Source organism: Tachypleus tridentatus, chromosome 9 (genome assembly GCF_004210375.1).
Source record: "Tachypleus tridentatus isolate NWPU-2018 chromosome 9, ASM421037v1, whole genome shotgun sequence".
Classification (NCBI taxonomy): Eukaryota; Metazoa; Arthropoda; class Merostomata; order Xiphosura; family Limulidae; genus Tachypleus; species Tachypleus tridentatus.
Genome location: NC_134833.1, coordinates 42,484,344 through 42,509,998, shown reverse-complemented (window position 1 = coordinate 42,509,998; position 25,655 = coordinate 42,484,344). Strand labels below are relative to the sequence as shown.

Genomic DNA, 25,655 nt, shown 5'->3' with positions numbered 1-25,655 from the left:
AATTTAATATACAATGAAATTTATGTGGGATGTTTTGTTTTTTCTTACAGCAATAAGAAACAACTCTGTTGCTGTAACATTCTTACCTTAGTCCTTCTTGAATCATTGTATACTTTCCATGATAATTATACTGCTTGACCAGTAATAATGGATAGACAATCACTGTGAAAGGACTTTTCTGGCAAATGTTTTACTTCATACACTTCTGAAGGAATCATGAAAAACTGAGCTACTGTGAATGAGTAGACAATACAGGAAACTTAAAAGAAAGACTAAACCCTCAAAAAAAAAAAATCACAGTGAACACAAAACTAATAAAGCAAAGAAAGTAAAAGCAAAAAAGAGCATAAATTGAAAATTTAATAAAAATAAATGTGAAATAAAAATGTTAAAAGATTCTCACAAAAAAGTAAAAATGCCTATGGAATTAAAATCATAAATTAAGAAAACAAGAAGCAAAACCACATACAAAGTCAGAAGTAAAGCTGCAAACAAATCAATGAATAAAATTAGAAAATAAATAAATCTAGATACTATGTAAATTAAAAATAAGAATTTTAAAATAAAATTTATATGCAAAGATATCTGTATGTGATTGACATATTACAATACCACACTTCTAAACAGACATAAGATTTCTGAAACCTTTTGAACAGGGATTCCCTAAAGACTTTAAAGCTATGCACTCCCACTTAACAAGGCAACTGTTCTCAGACATAGCTGGTAGTCTCTATTGTTGCTCTTTTTGCCACAATGATTTAATGTCTTTCAGCAAGAAGAACAAGCCTCCATCCATATAGCAGCCAGGAATTGGCATTACTGAAACATGTTTTTTAATAGTTCCAGCATCCAAGATAGTTGTTGCAGGCATATGAAGAGCACTAACTGGTAAAATAATATCAAAGGCAAGTGAAATTGAGTGACTAACTTTTTCTTTTTTGATACTAAAAATTATGAATCATAACAACAGACAGCAGAATGGCCTTATACCAGAACAAACTGGTAGACTGTAGTGAACATCTGAAAGCTCAAAAGGCAAAGATTGCAAAGTAACAGTTTTCAGTTATAATGAACAGTTGAAATCAGCTGTTCAAATCCTAGCATCTTATATAACAAACTTGCCAACCATGAATGTATATTTAGCAAGTATTATGTGGGGTGTTCTAAAAATACTGCTTCAAATTACTAAATAGATCAAGTGATTACCACATACACTGCACAACAATTTTTTGAAAAGTTTTGAAAAGTTTTTGCTGATTGTGACAGGTACCTGGTGGGTATGCACAAATATAGTTTTGGTTTTGCTTCATCATGTCAGAACTCTGAGAAATAGACAGTTAACTGTTTACCAGCAACAACGTATTTAATTGCATTTATGTTTCTAATACACTATTAAGTTCAACATAATTAAAAGTGTTTTGCTCCTGATTTTTGTTTGTATTCAATGTCCGGTGCATCACGTTGCAGTGTCCAACAGTAGTCAGCATGCATTGACGGATTCCAGTTGTTCTGATATCGTTTTTCCATTGTAATAATGTCCTGGTGAAATTGAAGATTTCGATAAAACAGTACGTGATGGGCAAATTTGGATGTGATTTTTGTGATCAGCAGCCAAAAATCTATAAGGAACACCCAACAGTGTTCAAGAAGCAAAAACTTTGTTATGCAGTGATATCAGACTTATGTCTTGTTAGGAAATACCTCTCAATAGTTTTGAAAGTAAGATTGCAGTGCTTACACAGTTGATAATTTATCAATCATGCATCTTTCCTATTGTTGACTGACTCTACTTCATCATGTACAAACCTTACTATTCAATAGCTTGGAAAGTAAAAAATATCACAATTTTCACAAACTGAACCAGGCTTCATAACTACTGGTAGAACAGTTAATTCAGTCTACTGATTAGAAGGTTGAAACTTGAGCATTAGCCAATAATAAGATCAAACAGACTGCTTTTTAACTTGTATTTCCACATCCAACTGCTCACAGACTATCAGCATGTTTCTAAGTTGAGATCATAAGCCACAGTGCTCTTATCATTAGTCAATATTCTCATCCACCTTCAGTTCCTGCAGCAACCATTCTCTTCCAGTCATCACTGATATAGCTTAAACATGATGATGTGCTCAAGCATATCATACAACCACTGTGACTCGCATGACAAACTAAGCTGTCAACATACAAGTAAAAACCAGTTTGGCTAAAAACAAGGTGCTTTTTGCAATAAGTACATTAGAGTCTTACTGGGCATTGCACTTAAACCTTAACTGTACAGCTGTTTTGATGTACAGCTACTTTATCCATATCATGAAGTATAAGTTCATGCACCTCAACCATTAGGGAATTCAATTACTCCATACACTGCTGTGGGAAGAACACAAAATCCAGTTGAGCACTACAAATCAACTCTTAGGATCACTGTAAGTGCTCATTTCAGTCAATTCAATCATGATTCACAAACTTAGTATTCATTTAAAAGTTTGCATCACTCATTAAAATAAACAAGATTGGAAATAAGAAAATAAAGTGCTCATTTTAACTAAATCCAACACATGACACAAATCTGCAAACAGAAAATAAAGTGCTCATTTTAACTAAACCCAACACATGACACAAATCTGCAAACAGATTGCTCCATGATTTATATAGTTATCTCCAAGTACTCAGAAATATATTATTTATTTTCAGGCAACTACCCAGTGAAGGTAAGGAAAAAGAAACAAACAATGAATAAATAGTTGATCCACTTGGTGATATAAATTTATAATTAGCATGTACCAGTCAATTAGCTCAATTTTGAGCAAAAAACCAACTATATCCAAGACAAGTTTCTCAAAGAGTGAACCTACATCTCTTTGTCGCAAGTTTTTCTTAATGTGGATAGCTATCCCTTCAGGTTACACTCATGGCATAGTTTTCACAATTAGAAATATACATCAAAACAATGAGACCATCTCACAGTCCTTACTAAAATGCAGCTACAAAGTTGTGTGTGAATGCTTGCATCACTGGGTAACACTCTGGAGTTCTCTTCAGTCCTCATTACAGCATAATTATGCTGCTTTGGAGCTGCAGAACCCACTAACAACATCACAAGTCAACTACCTTTTCTCAATGGTTCATAAAAAATGGTACAACACACCATCTTGCATTCATACCTGAACTACCGAAGTGACAAATGCTACGTGCACAGTATTGTTTGGAAGCTTGTGATTATCATTATTTCCTGCAAAACAAATAGCACTCAGGCACTTGCTCTATTGGATATTTGTAGATCACATTATATAGCCAAATAGACTTACTTGGTTAAATCCGTTATTATATGATAAAATAGTAATGAATAACATTGTGTCTGAATTATTGTTATATAAGTAATGTCTTTATGACTCTCAGAGTAAGCCTTTTTTATTAGCACATAATATCTGACAAAAAGACAAAATATTTTAAATACCTATTTTGTAGATTTTCTGCTAGAAAATACTAAGTTAGATTAAAATGAGTTACTTTTACTTTTTAAAACCTAAATTTCCTTATACTTTCATTTACCTAATGTGTCACTAATAAAATGCTTATTAAGATAATATATGAAATACTTCTGGATCAATATCCATTACCTTGACTTCTAAAGTAACCTCCAAATATATGATTCACCACAGTATTTTCTTTACTTGAATCTAGTCTGAAACAGAGGTGTCACTTTCTTAAAATCAGAATCACATAATCACACTTGTGATACTATTTCACATGAAAGAAAGCAAAAACCCTAGAAATTGCATTTACTGTCAATGAAAGAAATGTACAAACAACAAATGAACAATTCAAATTAAAGCACATATAAATAAGTATTTCTTCAGTAATGGCTCCTTTTTCATGTTTTTTTTCAATTTTCTTATGGGTGCTAAGTATACATGGTTGAACTTTTTTAATTCTAAAAGTTTCTTTTAAATTTAGTTATAAATTTGTTTGCATAGAAAAATTGATTGTGGTATGAAGATGACAGAATAAAAACCTAAATTTATGTTTTAGTGGTACTACCACAAGAAATATGCATTTTATTGTGCAGAACATTTATAGAATAAGTGTTTAAGCATAAATTAGAGAAGAATTTCATAATTAAAATATTTTTTAAGATATTTCTTATTTCTTGATGTATAATAAAATTTTCATAGAAGCAAAATTGAAGACTACTGTTACATTTAATGCATTAAATTTAAATAATAGAAATCTTAATCACATCTCTACCGTAAAATGTGCTGCCTTGAACAAGAAATGATTCAGATGCTTTGTCAAGTTTCTCAACTCAATTACTACATCTTTTCACTTCTGATCCATTTCCCTGAGCTTGATATACGTAATACATTAAATTTAATGATAATCTTGAGTTTTGCTTGTACAAAAAACTATATTCTACATCAATTTCAGAGAGTATAAATCTTGACCACATCTCTTCTAGAATAATGACAGTAACCCATTATGTACTTATGCTCATTAACCATGTGACCATAATGAGTTGCAAGAGAGGTTCAAGGTGCAACATTTTCTACTCAGGTTACAGATTTATGTAGATATGGAATCAAATTCTTAGATTGGACAAGATATACAGAACCACAAATACATCTAAAGATTTAGCTCCAGGTTTAAACGGTGTAACACATGATTTCTGCCCATAAGAAGCATTATAGAAGCTTTTTTTCTGCCTTTTTTTGCCATTGATATTGTATGTGAATAAGAATTAATGATGCAATTGAAAATAACTTCAAAAATACAGCACACTTTTATTTAGATTTCAGTTCAAGTATTAAAAAATATAGTAAAACTTTACATTTCAACTTTTAAACTCACTTACTACCCACCAATACTTAGGCAGATCTCAGCAGTCTGGAACATGATTTCAATCGCAAACAATACTGCCTAAAACTCAATAGCAATAATCTTACTTACAAGTGTTTGAACATAAAACACAGAAAATAAACCTGTGAATTATTATTTTAGTATCTAAATGGAAAACATGGTCATCTGAGCCCTGCATAAAAAGATGTACATGGGGAATAAATACCTCAAGAACTGCATTTTCTAATGATGTTGTATTTCTATTAACATGCCAGAGTTTGTGAGAAAATGAGAAAGAAATCATTTCTATTAATTACTTCTCCCACCAAAATTATTAGAAGCAGCCCTGTTAAGAACCATAATTAAATTTAAATACCTTTAAAATAACTTTAAACACTCACTTGACATTGTCATCAATATTAAAAAGAGACGCTCTCCAAAGATTATCTACAACATAGCATAAGAACTCATGAGCATCTTCCTGTCGTCCAAACTGAAAATGTTTAGCAATGGACTTCAGCTTCTGGTATATGTACAAAGGCTTCACTACTTCTCCAGGTCGGTCTAGTGTCCATGTCATATGTTTCTGCAGCTCACACATCATACAGAAACCCACAATTTTACCTGAAAATTACAATTCATGTGTAGTGAGGATACCAGTTATAATCTTCATCCCAATGTGGAAAAACTGCAAAATTTAACAAAACTATTTACAGTAATATTATTAACCCAAGCTGTCAGAATATTTTTAGATTTGTAGAATCAAAGTTCAATACAAGTTTGCAGCTCTAAATTATTTTCTTTCTATCAAATTTTATTCCTGTCATGTTTCACATGAGACTAAATTATTGCATGTACTCAATACCATTAGAAATTACTAAAGAGAAATGCTGTTTCCACTAATGAAGAGTTTCTGTTGTTTATTTCATTTAGAAAACAAAGGGCATGTAACACACTTGTAATACATCACACTTACTTGTAATGACCTGTTGCTCTAAGAATATTCACACAAACATATCACATTTTAACACAGAATAAAAAACTAAACAGTTTATTTAATCATGTACATCACATTTACCTGTACATGTTTACTTACTGTTACATAATATATATTAGTTTCACTCCAGATGTTGCACAAATCAAAGAACAGGTATAAAACATAACATTGCTCCATTGTGAGTTGTTTGAACAAAAAGGTAACTGTTACATGATAATTTTATTATAGTCACAGGCACTGAAAAACAATGCACATCTAATACACAGTGTGCTATGACAGTAATGTATTGGATGAAACCATAAGACACATTATCTTTAATTTTATTTTATTTTTGCTTTGTTCAGGTAAAGATCTAAGAAACAGTTTATCTTTAAATTTTCATAACTGAGCTCTTGGAATTTGTTTTATAATAAGGCACAATTAGAATTTTTCTTAAAAAGCTACACATACTTTAATTCAAGTAATTTGGAGCAAAAAATAGTACATGTTAATCAATTTACTTAGACTATGCATTTGCATACAAAATTATTAATACCAAATTAGCCATACATTTGTTTTCATGTTGCTACAGTGTCAAGCTGATAGTATGTAACAGAACTGTTCATTGACTAGGCTATGTATAAAAAGATCACCATTGTACAGAAATAGTGTATTAATTGAACCACATAAATTTTCACCATTACAACCTTTTCAGGGCTCTTATAAAACAGATAATTATGATAAATCATTTAAATTATGAATTAATGTTCTGTTTTAAATGGTGTTACATTAGTTGCTGTTTAATAATGTTGTTTAGATTTAAAACTCAGAAGTATAATTTCATCAAACTATAGACTTAGCATTCAGTCATTTTTACATTAGAGGCTTTCTTGGAATGTAAGTATCTAGTAAAGAATGTAATATAATTACAGCAATTTGAAGTACTGTAGTAGTGTATTATTATTATTAGTTATGTTATTACAAATAAGCCTAATGCAGATTATTCACAACACCCATGGAGTTTGTCAATATTTATTTTACTTATGTTATCTAATTTGAAAACCTAACTAATTTTTTCTTTTTATCAGATAACTTTGAATTTCATACTGGTAAGTTTCAGGGCTTATCAGAATTAATATGGCTTGGCCTGAAGTGACAACATTTAGGCCTTACAATACATAAATATACTTTCCATTTTGATATTTTTCTTAATATTACTCACTTCAAGTTAAAACTATAAGCTTCAGTAAAATTTTATTTTTCATGCATCTAGAGATATCATTATACCATTATTACAGCATTTGAATATCATAATACACAATATCTAATTTATCACATAGTTTTATGACCAGTGTTTTATAGTCAGCTAAGCTTAAGTTTAGTATATGAAGATTAACTACAAATCACTGTGAGTTACCTACTTAAATCAAAACTAAAAATTAATCTAGTAATGAGCATAACTGAAAGTGAATGGTTAATGCATTGCTTACATATAATGATAGATTTAAAAACAGTGCTCAGACAGGCATCTGAAGAGCAAAGGAAACTATGCACTCTGCTGAGGACTTCAACTATTTGGAAATGGAAGAACAGGAAAACTATGACCTAAGCACTGATCTGGTAAACAGCATGTGTGTGGAATTGTACCAGACTGTGAAAGTCACACATTACAAAGGATTAATGCAATGGCTACTGTCAAGGGGAGCAAATATTGGCTTGAGAAACTTTCTTAATTCTATGACAACAAACTATGTTTAGAGGTTATGCTCTCAGACTCTGAGGAGTTTCCTCACACTAGCTTTAATTTATACCACATACTAACCCAGAGACTGGGATGACCATTATAATTAGACAAGAAATAGCATCCAATGTGGATTTTGAGATATATTTCAGTGGAACAGTTATCATTGTAGACTAGAAGTCATTCAAATAATGCACCTGAAATTATCCATAGTTCCAAACCATTAATGTGTACATAACAAGTAACACAGCACATTACGCTAAAAGTATAATTTTACTATACTGAAAATATAAGTCTGATAGTTACTTACCTTTTTTCACATAAATAGCTATTCTTGTTCAATGGTGCTTTCTATATCCAAAAATTTGTTTGCATGCTACAAGCCTTGAGCTTACACATAGTTCACAATCAAGTGATTTAACTGCACTTCACATGTAAATCATCATGCATCAGCCCTCCACCAACAGGAGTGAAACACACTTTCCTGATGCATGTAACTCCCTCTATTTAATTCTACTAAACTATCACTTTGAGTTTTGGCAAAAAATGGAAGCACCAGTTTGTAGTGGGGAGGAAGGATCAGAAATATATTTTATTTATAAGAAAATTATAACATTTGATACAGCATGTTACCTCTTTTCACATAAATAGCTAGAATCCCACATAGAATAGGTGGAAGAACCAGTGCAAGGGGAAAACAAAGAAGCATTTCTCAAAACCATCCAAAGAACACTCTTATATGAGAAAATTTTGCATTAGAGAATCATATGTGAAAATATGCACCATTTTTGTGCCAGACATATTTTTTGCTCAGTGTGGAAATACGTTTCAGACACAATCAGAAAATGGAAGGAGCAAATTCAAATGGGAAAGAACAATAGTTGAATATGGATCTAAGCCACAATATATTGGAATTTCAATCCCTTAGAGTATATGTATTAGTGTGGGCAAGAGTAAAAGAATGTACTCTTAGGTGTAGAGTGGCTAAGGCATGATAGACCATACATAGCAAGTCAATTGTATCCAAATCCCAACTGCCAGGAACTGGCATCTATGCAGGGCAAAAATGAGGATCATACACCATCAGTAAATTAACTAAAATCCAAAACTCAGCCACTGGGAATAGATATTCCAAAGGGTAGGAAAGAGGATCATACCAACAGCATGACAGCTACATTCTAAAGCTTGGTCATCTGGTATGGGTAAGAAAAAGAATCATACTCGCATTCAGCAGAAAGGATAGAATTTCACATCACCCACTCTGTGAATGGGAAATATGAGAGCAATATTATGAAATTTTTGACCAATCCAGAAATCTGATATCCAGACAATCAGCATAATAAGGATATCTCTGGAAAGGAAACTAACCCACCCAAAACCATCCTAAAAAAAACTACCCCTAGCACAATAACACCCTTACTATATGAAAAATTACCTAAAAATAGCATAAGAGGAAGAACCATATTAAATCTGTAAGTTTGACCACCATAACCCACAAAATGGATGAAGGGAACAAGAGTATAAACACGAGGGAACTTATGTTGATTGGTTCAGCTATGAATCCAAAACCAAGCTACTGGTTTTGGATTCATATGTGGGTAGGATAAGAGATCCCAATTAAAAGGGTGAGTTGCAATTACCATGGATCACTCCAAAACAGCATCTCTTGGATAAACCCATACAAAGTTGGGGCACCAGATTGCAAGACAGTTTATATACACCAGCACAACACCACTGTCCTACTTTCAACTGAATTGTTTTAACATTATTTGTAACACATATCAACATCATATTCAGGAGTCCATCACCCCAGTGATTTGGAACTGAAAAGTGGTAAGGAGTCCCATATTCCACTGGAGGGAAAATGCAGTGTAGAGTCCTGAGGAACTTCAACACCAGAGACAGTGTAATGGAGGACCAAAATGAATCCTATTTTGAGAAGTAGACCATACCTGATTTAGTCAATCAGAGGTATGGCAGAAATTAGTAACTATATTCTTCTGCTTTACAGATGAAGTCTATGTGTGAATACTGTTTGGAGCAGGCAAAGCAATGAAGCAAATACATCACAGAGAAAAAAGCTACAGGTGATCTCTCAAACCACCTCATCTCAATAGTGAGCATTTTATTGTCATGGAAATTATAAATATACAGTTGACATGGCATGACAGTGTGGATTTAACTGTTTGAGGTATCACTCACCACAGAGCAAAATCCATAAGCGAAAAAAAAAAGAGAAAAGGAAAAAAAAGAAAGAAACTGCCCCTGAAAAATGAGATGTATATAAAAGATAACTTGCCCAGATCACAGTTTCATTAAAGTCTGAAGAATGGCTACAGACAGAAGATGATAACATATCAATAGAGAAAAAGCAACCCACTGCAGATGGTGAGATAAAACATACATGCTGTAGTCCAAATGCCTGATTGACAAATTTTCTCCAGGGAATGACAGAAATGATACACCAGGGAAAAGTAAGGTGCTTGTTCTGATAAAGAGATACTTAGAGCAAATTATGGGAAGAAAGAAATGAGGAAGAATAAGTGAATCAAATTAAAAGCCAAACCCAATGGTCAGGATGGTATGACAAAGGTTGTAAACAGAGGATATCTGTCAAAGAATGGATATGTGGAAATGAGTACCATGGAAGAGAGCCATGCTAGTAATATAACAAGAGCACATATAAATATAGTAGCCTATCTGAATCCAACTAAAGATACATGTGGAAAATAGAATGAAGAGAAATTAGTGAGAAGGAGATGCTACCCTCATAAACTGCCAAAGATTTGGGTAGGAAAGATTGATCAAGATAAAAGAAAATACACGTGAAAAGATATAGAGTAAGTGAAAAATTGATGGGAAATAAATCTGTAAAATGATGTCCAAAGGCTAACAGAAGGATATATGTCTTAGGGGACAACTGAAAACTAAGTATGAGGACAGAGGTTTAAATGAAGACAATGTAAGGCAATGAATAATCAAGCTGACATCCTAATGTCAAAGGACTATCTGCTGAGATGGACAACAAGTCTGAAATAAGCACCGTGATATGGAAAGGGTAGGAGAGGTTAAAACTTTATGGTACCTGGAAAAATGAAAGTGTGGGATAAGACGGCTCAATAACCTACAATTAAAGAAAAAGAACCCTGATCAAACAGACAACTGAAGAAATCCATAAGATAAGGAAAACTGAGCCAAGCAGGAGAAAATCCTTGACCCAAAGACCAACAGTGGGAAACATTTTATTTATATTAATAAATATCCCTACAAGAAGGGTGAATGGAACAACCTAAAAAAGGAGAAATCTGCTGGGACAAACCAGATCTCCTTGACAGGGACTGGATAAAAAAACCCAGTGTGAAGACAAAGTATATGAAAGGCTGGACTATATAGCAGTGACCAAGAGTGATATAAACGGGCTGAAGTAAAAAGAAGATGTAACAGAGGGGCAGACTGTAGCTGGAGTTGCTGCAGAAACTGCAGTTTTGCCAGGTTGTAAGGAGTATTAAGAAGGACTTGACATGGAACAGCACTGAAGAACAAAACCACCCTGGGGAGAAAACAGAAAAGAGGATAAACATACAGGTATTTGTTTATTAAATCCAGATTGAATACACTGACAGCCAGAGTAAGTGGATGAGAACTAATAGCCAAATACATAGGAAACATTGTATTGAAAGATATGACAAATGCATCCAGATAAGGACATCTCACTGCAGGCATAGCCACTGGAAATGAAGAGGATTGAGAGATCACTCAATTGGATAAACATTATTGGGAAGGGAAAGATAATTCACAACATAATTGAATGCATGTGGAACATGGCATGCAAAGAGACAAATACAAAGCATGTGGGCCCAACAACGAGATCCATGGTTTGACCACAAAGGCAATGAGGACAGGTGCTACCTTCATGAATGCTATAAACCACCACAATGCAACTGTTCAAATGGATCATAACCAGATGATTCCTGGTAAGGTTAGGAAAATGATCCAAAGCACAATATACAGCCAGAAATTGCAGGATGTTGATACAGTAAAATCTTTTGGTTGGAGGCCACTAACTTAAAGTTTCTTGTTGACTGATCCATTCCTCCCTGCTCTGAAGGGAGGTTTCTATGAAGACATACAAATCCAGATGATAAAGAGAAAGCAGAACACTGCTGATGTGTGAGCCCTGTCTAACCAGCAATGCAAGTTGCTGACAAGGGAAGGAGGAAGGGAATAGAAACCTCTAAAGGATCATATAAGATTACACTGGTTGTGCAAAGTCAACTCAAGAGACATCACATGCACTTGACCCAAGGAGATATGTGCTTTCATAAAATACCACATCTCTGAAAGTAATAGAACCTCATGAACTGTATAACAGGAAGCAGTAAGAGCATGGAGAACTAAAAGTTCCATCAAATTAAGTCAAAAAGAAGAAGTTTGGACCTGAGTGAGATGAGTGCTAAAAAAACACCCAAGTAGACACGATATTGGATCAGTTTAAGGAATGATTTCTCCAAATGGATTAATCAACCCACACAAGTTTTCTCCAGGAGCAGCAGATGAGTGTGACTGCAGACCCCCATTCATAATGAGCTAACAGAAGTATGTTGTCCATGTAATGATGTAAAGCACAACCCCCAAGCATGCAAATATCTGGCAAAAGCCTTGACCTTGACCACTCACCAAAGAAAACATAGGAGGTTCATCCAAGCTTAAATAGCAAGGTTCAAAATTGATAAACTACATTGTGACAAACAAACTTAAAATGGTACCTTGACAGATGAGATACAGGTAAGTATTTGCAACCTCTACCTTGTCCATCCACACACCCAGAGAAAAGGCCCACCTGAGGGTAAAAAAAGACTCCACAATAAATTAGGGTAGAACCAAAAACTGATTAAGGTGGGACAAATCAATCACAGGCTTCTACTCTTTGGTATTGTTGGGTAACACAATCAGCCTGGAATAATCACCTGTTAACAGGTTTGGTGGCATTGTGATAAAGAATATCTTATACCACTTCAGACAGACACTGACAGATAATAGGATCCTGAAAGAATATTGTTATTTAAAATAACAGAGGAAGGGAAAGGAAGTGGATGACAAGTCTCTTTAATAATATCTAAATAACCAACAGGTATGTGGCAAAAAGTAATCAAAGGGAAACAAAACCAGTCAAGTGAGCCCCAACTTGACTGGAACCCACCAAATAATTACTGGTACTTTTGGCAACTTGTCTGTTTGCATCAAATACAGGAGAAGGAACCTTTGGAGGCAGGAAAAGGTAAGGGCTGGAAAGAAGTAGCATAAAAAACTGTAGTAGGGGCTTGTTTAGGCTCTTAATGAGCTGAACAATCCACCATAAGAGAAAGTAATTAAAAAAAGTGAAAAATGGCCCATATAAGTATGTGCCAAGAGCAATGCCATGAATAACACCAGAGTAAATCAAGTGTAGTCCAATAGGGCAGAAAAATGCAGTGGAAGTGAGAAACTGTATAAAAAAGTGTGGCCCACCCTGGCAATAACACTCAGAGAAAGTGCACTGGATGCATCATATGATAAGGAAAATCATCTACAGGTAAGATAGTAATAATGCAAGTTGTTTGAACCATTTAATTTTAAGATATTCTCTTCACACAAGTAGCAAGATATAGTACTGAACATATTAATAGTGAACAATAATAAGGCTAAAGCTGAATGACTGTGCACAAATAGGCAATGCCTTGAGATACAATGTGTTATGCCAACTACAGTCCATTGGGCAAAAACAACAGTGAAATCACCTTGCATAAGATTTTGAGATCAACAAGAGTAGTCTGCCCTGGAAAAAAAACTCTTCCATGGAAAGTGCCTTAGATATATAATATTATTATCAAGTGTGGTCTGTCCAGACAAAAAACAATGAGAGTAAGCATATTGGAATATTATGGATTATGTTAAGTGTGGTTCATCTGGGTAGAAAATATCCATAAGGTTGTGAGATCAACAAGAGTGGTTCACCTTGGCTAAAAACATCCAGAGAGAAATACTTTAGATATATATGTTAGCCACGTGAAGTCTTCCTGGACAAAAATGTCCAGGGGAAGCATCTTGGGGTATGGTAAATCATGCTAAGTATGGTTCAACGAGGCAGAAACATCCAGTGGAAGGACCTAGCAGAAGATATAGAATCAACAGAAGAAGTGCCTTGGATACTTAAGATATGGCCATGTGTGGTCTGTCCAGGCTGAAACATCTGAAGAAGCACTTTAGGGCATGACCTGTTATGTCACCCTTGCAAAGCCAAGGATACTTAAGATATGGCCATGTGTGATCTGACCAGGCAGAAATCATATGGGGAAGCATCTTAGGACATGACCTGTTATGTCAAGTGCAGTTCATATGGTCAGAAGCAACTTGTATAAGAAACTATTTGATAAACAAGTGTGCACCATTGGGGAAAATCATCCAGGGGAAGTACCTTTATCCTAAATAATTTGTCATTGGTTGATTCTGCAATGAGTATAATGGTAATAGCCCTCTTTTTGTCAAATGAGTACTAATGATCTATAAATTTTGACTTGTGTTGTTAGTCATATATAATCCACTCAGGAGGAAATCTCCATTCATTATGCCAGGGACTAGGAACCAAAAGTGGTTAGGAATCCCATGCTCCACTAGAAGAAATGGAGAAAATTCATCACAGTGTGGAGTCTTGAGCAACAACAAATTAAAGACAGTACAATATGTGTATGCATTACCCCATTATAAAAGGCAGAAAGATACTGAATATAAGAATCATGCATCAATAGAGAGAGGCAGAAATCCCTGTCTGGTTTTCTCAAGATGGCTATGAGTGTCAGTCATTCACTGAAAATAGTGAATATTTGATAATACACACACACATACATACCACCAGACAAGTTACTAGTGGTCTCACAGAAGTACCCTATCTCAATGGTGAACATTATAAAAATATTCATAACTAGTGATAATATAATATAAAACATATCTGACCAGGCAATAACTGCCACTAGACTGGATTCTGAAATATGACAGAATGTAGTGAAAATGATATAAGAATTAATAGTAATATGTAGACAAGCACCATTCAAAGGCAAACAGACATATGTAGAATAACCACAGGAGGAAGACAAAGCTAAGTCATGCAGAGATGTGCAATGAACACATTGAAAGGTGTACACTCATCAGCTTGAACAATCTCATCCAAAGGCCATTAGATTTTAGCTGCCAAAGGACTAGTCATATGATTATATTTGGTGTGAAAAAATATTAAGCAGATAGTGATTATCCATGGACCAACCAGAATATGCAAATTGTACGAGTTCACAAAATTTAAGAGTGAGATAAACAGGTGAAAGATTACAGGAAATAGATGAATACCATAAATACAGAGAAAGGAACAAAAATTATGAAAGGAAGCAGTATGAGCTACATAAATTAGCAGAGGAACACCTGAACAAGGAAGTCTATTCAGCATACACGTAGAAAATGAAAAGTAAGGAAAAAGGAGAAAAAAATAGGAATGGTAAAGAAATTGGAAAACATTAATGGCATAAGTATCAGAATGATGATAACTGCAAGCCAGGAGGAGGAGGAAAAAGGACAAAAGGGAAGAAACAGATTGCAATGGCTTACAAATGTGAAACAGACAGGGCATAAAGGACAACACTGAGATCCAAATCTGGAAGAACAAAGGAATGTGGTAGACAGAAAAGAAAAAAGGAACAGAAGATGAGAGAAATAACAGGGAAGAAATGGAAGGTGTTTCATTGGACACTCCTATAATGAGTATCAGATGACATGGACAAATCCTGGTCAAACAACCAAATGAAGAATTGGGACAGATGAGTAACAGAAGGACTTAATGGGCAAAAGCCACAATAAATGGACCAAAATCTAAAGACAGACAAATGTCTTTAGTGAACAGACAAGGAGAGAGGTCAATTGGTGTGGGAAAGATACTACATGAGGGGAGAGACCATAAGAACATCCTGTACAAAGAAAGATAAATGATCAACTTGAGAGAGGAAAGTATCCTTACTCCAAAATTCCTGGCAAAAAAAGAACTTAGTGAGCAGAGAAATTATAGAAGTGTAACAGGCACAATGGAGATGCAAATGAATTGAAAATTGCCGACAGTATTTCTTGTTACATAGTAGAGTATGTCAGACTTGAGGTGTAGAGGGGAAAGTTAAAAAAGTATATAAAAAAGGATTAGGCAAAAGCAGTAGTGTTGGGCACTTGAGAGTAAAACCAACATCAAGCAGTTCCTCCAACACAGACAAAGGCAATCCCCAATGTAGGAATTGAGAAAAGGGATTCAGAATAACTAAAATTGATAATATAAATATCACATAAATGGGAAGGTAAAGGCTTGAGGTTCCAGGAAGGTAACTAACTGTTCATGGAAATGTACACAAAATTAATTAGAGTTATGATTAAGAAGTAGGAAACTAGAATAATTTGACACAGGAAAAAGAGAAAGAATGATACATACCTGTGAATTTAGTCTTGATAATGCATGAAAGTTTAAAGTTTATCTTCGACAGAGAGAGAATTTCCCAAAACATAACCAGGAGAAGGAAATAATCAAATTCGTCCTACTCATCCTACCCTCAAAACAAGGGGAAGTAATGCTTGAAGAAAGGACTAAAGCTGAGATGTAGTTGAATAAGGAAATCCACTACCCCATGCACAATAGCTATCACATTATCCTCAATGAATATGCCTCCATAAGCCATAGTTGTTACATAACCTGTGTGTGGAGGTTATTCACTCACACAAGTACTTTAGATGTCACATGAACTTTTGAGTTGTTCATACTTTGTAGAAAAATGGAAGGAAATTAAGTTTCTTACACATCACAAATTGTGTGATATTGGAAAAGAAAATATATCTGATGTGTTCAGTGCCAAAAAAGAGTATTCACAAGTACAAAAGTACAGAGGAAGATATGTTGTCTCCCTATTGGTGGAGAACCTTTGTTGCATAATAACATTATGCAGTATCACAATTCACAAGAAATCTGTGAGACTAGATGAGAGTTGTTTAAAAGTTAGTAGTGTGCAAATCTCTGAAGCAGATACACAGGGAAGATAATTTAATAGTGTGTGTCATCTGTAAAGTGCATGATGCATTGTTGTTTGTATATAAATGACAAACTGATCAGCATTAGCTCATATGATATTTCTGGACCCTTTTCAAACTGCAATAAGGGGTTGATTACTCATAAAAATCAAACAGATTACCTTTACTATAAAATTAAAATTATGTTGCTACTGATTATCTCTAAATGAAAAAATAAATCATTCTGCTCATGTAAACCTTAGAAAATAAACCAAAAAACTTTAAATATTTTTTGATGCGTTATTCAAACAGTCTTTCATTAAAGTAACCTATCAAGTAACTTAATCATGAAAGAAGCATTTGAAATATTGTTTTTAATTTGACATTACTGCCAATTAACAATCCAAATAATCAAAATTAGTATTAATTAACTACTGGAATAATTATCAGTGTTATAAATGAAATTTTATATGCAAGTTAGTTAGTTTTAGAGTAATTTATATTAAGTTTTTATAATATTGTTTGATAAATTCCCTGACATTTTTTTTTAAAGTTCTTAAATGTGAGTACCATATTCTGATACATTTAGAATTCCTTTTTAAAACAATTTTTGTCAAAGTTAGTACTTCTGGTCACGAAAGTTTTTTTCTAGTGAATGAAAGATCTGTATAACATTATATAAAGAAAACAAATAATAACAACTACAGTATCCACAGTTTTTGTAGAAGGATTATTAAAACAAAAGATTACCTTTGTCTTAACAAACTGTAATAAGCTTACATCCTTCAGTTATTAGTTATAAAAGTTAATGCACATATTACAATTAGTGTTTATATTTAATAAATTCCATACACAGTTTGTATGACAGGCAACATAGAGTGAGTAATTATAAATAGTTTACACACATTGTAATATACACACACATATATATACTAGAAATAATAGCATTAGGTTTATGACAAGTGGTGTGTCAGATCATAATTATATGCAAATCCTCTTACAATCACATACAAGCTACCACACTTTATAAGCATGACACTATGCACATACAAATTTTAATTTGCCCTATGTAAGAAATAATACTGACTTTCCAGCTCTGAAAGCATGTTAACTACTTAAAACATGCGTTCTAGAAGAAAAAAGAGTGGAATACAAAGTTGCCATATTAAGCATGGCAACTACAAAGGGTAGAAGATGCTTAATTGATATCTTTTTTATGAATATACAAAAATTTTTTTACATATAGTATGTATGTCAGGGAGCCTCATAGTTGTCAATCAGTAAGTGGAAATCTGATAAAGGTTTTAAAAGGTATTAAACTTGTAAATACTTCTGGTGACATAACATTCTTGTGATGATTTTATTGCTTTTGTTTTAAAATTTACTTAACAATTATAATATTCTGCTCCATGTTAAAATCTTTGAAAAAAATGTCTATGTTACCCATAAATACTATAATAAAAGTTGAGTTTTGGTTTAGTTAGTAAAAACAATCTCCTCCTAACAAAAGCCAGTTCATTAAACTATAAATACACAGAATCAAAACTTTTAAAACCTTCAACCTAATAGGAAAATCCAAATCACCATTACATGAACAACTTACATTCTGATGCATGATCGTTATCATGCAGTAAGTAATTGGCCAGAGGTGGGCAGTAGGTCAGACACTGGATAACTGTGTTCATGAAACAAGTATTCCCCAAGTTCACAAGCCCAGCACCAATCTTGTGTGTCTTCTTCCATTCCAGATGGATTTCCTTCTGAGAATAAAGTTGAATCTGTGGACAAGAGATATCATCTTGAGGTAGATAAATTTTGCTTCCATCCATCATATTCAGGTGTCTTCCTATAAATGAGTTGTTATAAATCTTTAGGTTAATCTACTTTTAAAAAAATTCATTATTGATTTATTAATTGCAAAAGTCTGTATAACAATACGTATCTTTGTTTATTATGCAAACTGGATAATAGTTTTTATAGTGACTAGTTCATGTGTACAATTAAAATGTACAAATGCTAAAGCTACCATACTTTATTTTTCTATTTATTGAATTCAATACACACTATATTTAAATTATTGATAATTTTAACTACATGCTAGTAAAAAAGGATTTTTGTAGAATATAAATAAATTAAAAGTAATATTACAGACTGTTGATAATTTAAATAGTGTGAACTTAATGCAAAGAATAGAAAAATAAAGTCTGGTAGCTTCAGCATTTGTTCAGCACATAAAGAATTTCCAGTTATTTTCCATAATAAACAAAGACACATGCTCTCAGACATAATTTTGCACTTGATGAATAAAAACACCAGTAAAACATGTAGTAAACTGAACACATTCACTATGATAGCTGCTCACACATCAACCATGTGGTCATGGGTGCAAACACAAAACAAGAAGAGCTAAAGTACAGGAAAGTTTTTTATGAAACCTACTAAATGTTTATCAAATAAAAGGATACAAAGGTTTGTGAGTTCCCTTGAGAGAACTATCAACTAATAAACTTAGCTTTGTTCAATCAAAATTAAATACTTATTATCAAGTTTGATGTGCAACATAGACCAAATAATATTTCTTATTTATCATCACTTAAACCTACAAAACCACTAATGAATATATGAATAAGACTCACCTTACAGTTTCATTTACTAAGAGAATTACAGAGCTTCTTAAATTAGACCCACTAGTTTGAGACACTTCTATAGAATGTTTACTACATAATACCTGCACAACTAAATACACAACTATTAACTATTCTTGCAGGAATCCAATATACAGTAACATGTTTAATTACTACAAAAGTTCAATAACACACTTAATAAAATGTTAGACAGCATATTATCTCATAAATGTGCCTACAGTTCATCCCCTTCCATTTATTCTTCATTTTATTATGTGTTTACAAATAACCTTAATATTGTGATTAACAAAGATTTATATCTGCTAATGAATAAAAATACATGATTCCTAGAATATACAAAAGTTAACAGTAAGTGCACAAAAAAGTAATTATCACATTACTGAGTGAAATTATACATAAGTAAAATAAAACAGAAATTTAAATGAGATCCTATTAGGATCTGAGCAAATTAACTTAATACAATCAATAAACATGCATCACGTTTAAAGAAATTCATTATTAACAACATCAAATATGTCAGGAGTAAATATGAAGTTACTGATCACTTAGATTATTTATATAATAGATACATCGTCACTCCCAAGATAAAGCAGTTAACAATGTTTTCAACTGTAAAAGGTTTTATAAAGTTATGTAAAGAACTAGGACTTAATTTGCATATATTAAATCCTTCAGGTAACAAAGTTTACAGTCAAGTTAGAATCAATAAAGTATCATAACATTTCAGTTTTATCCAACTTGATACACATTATACCAAAATTACTTCAGATTCCAAAATTATATAAAACAATGTACAAATTTTAATTAAACTACTTTAATATCATGTTACATGAATAACCTTATCATTAAACCATAGTTAATAAATCAAATTTTAATATTATCTAAATTTATCTTCTTAGTTTTAAAAGGAAATATTTTTAGAAAATCTTCAATCTCTTGCAGTATATCTGCTCTTTAGGTCTTCCCTCTTCTTTAATTTACTTACTAACCCCCTGAAAAGTACAGAATTTACTGTAAATTACTTAGTACAATATAGATATTACTCAGGCAAAGTACAAGTTCTATAGCAACAATCTCATTTGCTTAGGTAGCCACAAATCAGAAAAATTAGACCCACATGTCACACCCACCTGCCATATCCTCTCTTTCACAAATAGCCAATACATATATACAATATTATTTATAAGCATTGAGAAGCCAGAGTTTAAATTTATTAAATCACATATTATGTCATTTTCTGTAATGACAATTGTCTGTTTTGCTTCCAGTTGGAAATCCAGATAATATATGATAATTACAGGGCATTGTCTGCTTTTTCATGTGTTCTCCTTCTGTGTTGTTAGATGCAGTACTTAAATAAAAAAAGTTAGTTAGGTGGTGTTATCATTAAAACAATAAGTACATTTAAGTTTCATCAACAGCAAAAAATAAAGACCCAGGTAAAGTACTACATTCCCTGTTTTTCATGTTTATTCTTAAATAAAGTGTAAAAACTAGAACCTTGTTAAGTGATAAATTTAAATAGGTAAGGCAAAGAAAAGTAATAATAATAAAAATTATTCACAAGGTATGTTTGCAAGTAGCTCATGTGTGAGATAATTTGTGAGCTACATATCTGCAAAGTGACCTACAGCTTAGGTAACAGGATTATTAGCTATACACAGATGAAAAGGCAATAAAATAAATTAAGTATAACTTTAGGCTATTTAGAACAAAAATTGTAGTTTCCTATCACAATTTGCAGTCATTTGAGAAAAAATAAAAACAGTAACCTAGAATTAATTATTACCTAATTTCTGTACATCAGTGATGGAAAAGGTTATGAAAATATGATACAAAATACCCTGCAAAGTCACCTAGTGAAGTTAAGAAAAGTTTTAGATAGTCATGTATGAAGTTTGAACTGCAAATGATTTAGAAAAACAAGTAAGGATTTTATAAATTTTAATATTTGTTTAATTTCATTTACTTTTGTCTTGGTATAAATGTATAATTAGTCTTTAAAAAAAGCCCCTAAACAAATCTTTATATCAAAATTAGAGCCCTCTCTTCTGTGTAACCCATAATTACTTCAAGACTGGGCAGTGCATAAATAATCTACACTGGAAGTGAGAAGGTTAGGCAGGAGGCAAGTATCTGTTGAAAATACATTTTCAGTGCTGAAGCATAACTTCATTTACAATATCTTACCTCACCTCACAAATAGCTAGAAACTCAGGTTGAGTTAGAAGAGAGTCTGGTGAAAAGATAATTCCACCTTTAGAAAGTGCCCAAAAGAAGAACATGGGGTGTGAGAATAAACATAATGCATCACCTCCATTGATGCCCCAACTACTTCTAAGCCAGGCATAATTTTTGCCTTTGTGAAAATGTGTCACAATAAGGAATAACCCACAGGATGGATTCCCCTGCATCATCATATGTACACATCCAACACAATCATTTCAATATACATTGGGAACTAACATCTGGATGATGGTAAAAACATGGACATCACAGTCGGGGCATATCTGCAGTCCATCATCAAGCAGCAATGGGAATGTATCATCCAGTCCATGGTAGGAAAAAGCACCTAGCCACATGTGTGAAATTAAAGGATCCATGTGTAGAGTGGTTAGAGCATGTTAGACCATAAATGGAAACTCAACCTCAACCATCATAAGATGAACAATGATAGGAATATCTAACCCAAATTATGAAGTGTTTTCTACCTTTCATCTGAGGTGCAGGAACTGGTAGAAAAGATTAACCTTCAAATATCTAAATCACCATGTGCAAACATCTAATACAACTATCACCCTATCCATTGGAAAATGGCAACCAGAAGGTAGTAGTGGCATTAGAAATGTATTGTCAAGTCCAAAACAGGACGAGGGTACAGAGCTCCACACATGTAAGGACTAATGTGACAAGTTTAGCTCTAGCCATCATCATATCTGCTGGTAACCAACATCTGGGGGACAGCAAGAAGGAGTGTGTCTCAACCAGAAGAGCAATTGCATGTTGGCAGAATGCACCATTCATCACCTAATAGCACCTGAAATTGTACATCAGGTCCATGGTACGATGAACACTACTGTAATATTCTCAACTGAGCGAGAGTTAGAACATTCAGGGGGAAGCCTCTATGATCCATCACTCCATATCTATGGTGGGTATATTTGACACATACAGGGCTTAGAGTGCAGATTTAAAAATAAGTATATCTGGTTAGGCAACACCTGCAACAAACAGGATCTTAAGATGATAAAAAGGGCTTCTTTAAACAAAAAGAACAAAAAATGAGCACTTACTCACTTACAGATGAATCATGGAGTGCAAAATAGCAACAGAAAAAGCCCTTACAACAGGAAATGACCAGGTGGTGATGATAATGATCAGTAAAGTTATGGTTTGTCCACATACTAGCATGATTGATGTCTTCCAATAAATGATAGAAATGATCAGTAATGTCACACATCTGATGTGAAAAGACATGGAAAAGCAACAAGCATCTGGCAAAAGGGTATATGAAGCTGGACAATCCAATCCATAAGAAGATTAAAATAAAGGTTGTGAGATTGCAAAAAAATAAACAAATGGTAACAAGAATCATAGAAGAAAACAGTGCATGACATGTAACTCCAGAGAGCCATGACTGTACAGAAGTGGTGATCAGGATGAAAATGCCATAAAGATGTGATAGGAAAAGAAGGTATTATTGGTGTAAGAGCTAAATTACCATCCTGAATAGCTGAAGTTTTAGGTAGAAAAAAATGAACATAGAAAGGGACAATAAAGGAAGAATGAAATAAGATGAAAAGGACATCTATAATGAACACATTTCATCAAGAACATCAATCAAGAGGAAGAAAAAGGGTTTGTCAGGAGTGAAGGAACAGGTTGATAACAAAAATCAACCAAATAGTATTTCTTAACCTCAAGATTGCAAGAATTGATACACTATTCCAAACAGAAATCCACAGAAAAATTACCCACACTAGATTGTACATTCCCTGGGACTCAGCACATGAAACAAAACAAAAACTCAACATATTAAGAAACCAAGTAAACAAAGTCACAAAACTATGCTTACCTGATAAAATTTATGATAAAATCAACAAAATAGAACATTTCATCAACATCAAATTTCCTCCAAAAACTGTTGAAAAATTATGCACACATACCTAGATCAGCAACATAGTCAACAAAAAACAATGATAAATTCCAAGAAAACAAACTACAAAACCTTACACTGCTGCATACCATACATTCCCAATATCAGCAAAAAATAACCAAAATTTGGAAAAAATGTATAACAAAACACAACATTCCAGTAAACACCAAATTTATTTTAAAACCAGGTACAAAACTAAAGTCCATACTATGTAAAAACTACACTGACAAACACAACACAAACATTATTTATAAAATATAATGCAACAACTGCCACAACTTCTATATTAGAGAAACAAACAGAAAAATGGAAATCAGATTCAAAGAACACAAAAAGACACCTTTACACATATTTTAACACTACAAATGAAATAAATACAACACAACCATAGAAAAAACCCAGATACTAAGTAGGGAAACAAATGCTAAATCAAAGAAGCCCTGATTATACAACAATGCAAACCAAAATTAAACCAATATAAATGAACACCTTTATGCCCATACTAACTAATAACCTAACATCCAACTGCAACACCCCCTACAATCCCATACTTGTTTACACTCTCGTTCCTAAAATATGCCCAGTAATTGTCAGTTGCAAGCTCTCTTTGTTAATCTGATGATGATCTAAGAAGGTTGAAATGTTTTTTTTTATTTTAATTGAAGTTCTAATCCCCATACCAGTCATCTTTAAAAGGATCCAAGCAATGGAGGTGGTAGGGAATGGTGGATGGTGAAGCAGAGTGAATGAAACATGACTCAAAGTAACATGGCACAGACAGTCCAGATGATGAAAATAACAGCCTGACTGAGAGTGTTTACATCTCCAGCCAATAAATGTGAAAAAGGAGGCCAACACCAAGGAAGCTGGCATTTGAAATAAGTGGAAAAGGCATCCAGATATGGAATACCCCACTGGGAATAGTGCCACCAAAACATCAGTTGGTCCAACGACCAGTTCATATGGCAAATCCTGTAAAATTAAATGAAGGGGACCCCAAATATAACAAGCCATCAAGTTAAGTAGGGTAAGAGGAAAAAAAATTGGAGGCAGAATCAGTTCCAGTGCTCGAAAAAAAAGTTCAAAATGCTCCAAAAACCTCTTGGCTTAAAAAAGGAGCCACTTAGAAGTTGCACAAAAACAAATTCCACCCCAACAGGTACCAACAACAGAAAAGCCATGTGTGAAAGTAAAGGGCATATGAGGAGAGGTTACTAAGGTGGAAAAACCAGAGATTCTGAGCTAAATTCGAGAAAACTGGGGCCAAGATAAGTGAAACCAAATTATTAGGGTATGAATACCACAAAAGAAGTAACCCAAACTGTTGCATATCAAAGTAAGGAAACACAAAAGCATGTTTGTCCAAAGCATGTGAGGGTTATGTTGCATAATGATTCTCACACATAGCTGATCCCCAGATCTACTCACATGAGCCCCAATATTTGGTGAGTAAGGAAACATGACATTCTGGTCAATCACTGAGAAAGGTGAGAAATCATAGGAAACAGATGACAATGAAAAAATTATAACACATCTGATTGATGAAACCAACAAAGAAACAAGGAGGCCTTGGCACCTTGACTATGAGATATAGGCAGGACAAGGAAACAGGCTGCTCAAATCTTTATCTGCACATTCAGAAATACCCACACGATATGAAAAGACAATCATCAGGCAATATGGAAAAGCTGCATAGATGTAGCCAACTCCCTCTGAACCAGAGCTGTTACTTCCTGAATCAATAATGCTTTCACTGATGAAGTTGAAGTGGTACGACAAACAACTGTAGTAATTACAGTAGCAGGGATAGTTGTGATGTGGAATTGTGAGATCCTAATGAGTAAATTTGACCAGGAAAAAGGAGAACTGAAGATGCAAAAGCAATTCCTAAACAGTGAAAACCTGAAAATATACGAGTTGAAAGACCTTAGAAGAACAATTTGAGGCCATGAATAAATCAAATCTTGAGAAAGAAAACTGATGGAATTATTCAATAAAAACTATCAGTATGAAAGCATGAAGAAAAAATGTCTCTGTAGTGTGACTGCCAATTGAAAAGTGATTATGCAATGTGCAGTGTAGAGGATGTTAGTAATGATACAAGGTGTGTTGCACTATTATTGCTGGAGGGTTGCTACGTGATGATTTATACGATATAGATGTTTCACGTGAACACACATGAGAGTAGGTGGGAGTGGAAAGCAAAAATTTGCATATATAGAGGGAAGTTAAGTCAAAAAA

At 33.5% G+C, this 25,655-nt stretch overlaps 1 protein-coding gene across 8 annotated transcripts in view; it reads right to left on the bottom strand.

The window, feature by feature from the left end:
* LOC143225138 (uncharacterized) overlaps positions 1–25,655 on the bottom strand; it is a 78,042-nt gene that overhangs the window by 46,248 nt on the left and 6,139 nt on the right. For 4 of the 8 annotated variants that reach the window (XM_076454005.1, XM_076454003.1, XM_076454008.1 and 1 more), the window contains 3 exons: positions 18,217–18,459; positions 5,235–5,457; positions 3,618–3,682 (listed from right to left, as the gene is read on the bottom strand). In XM_076454005.1, coding sequence (XP_076310120.1) covers positions 3,618–3,682; positions 5,235–5,457; positions 18,217–18,445 — 517 coding nt within the window. In that variant the 5' untranslated portion in view covers positions 18,446–18,459. Of the gene's footprint in view, positions 1–86; positions 211–3,617; positions 3,683–5,234; positions 5,458–18,216; positions 18,460–25,655 lie in introns of those variants that run through there. The other 4 variants (XM_076454009.1, XM_076454007.1, XM_076454010.1 and 1 more) reach the window with 2 other exon arrangements.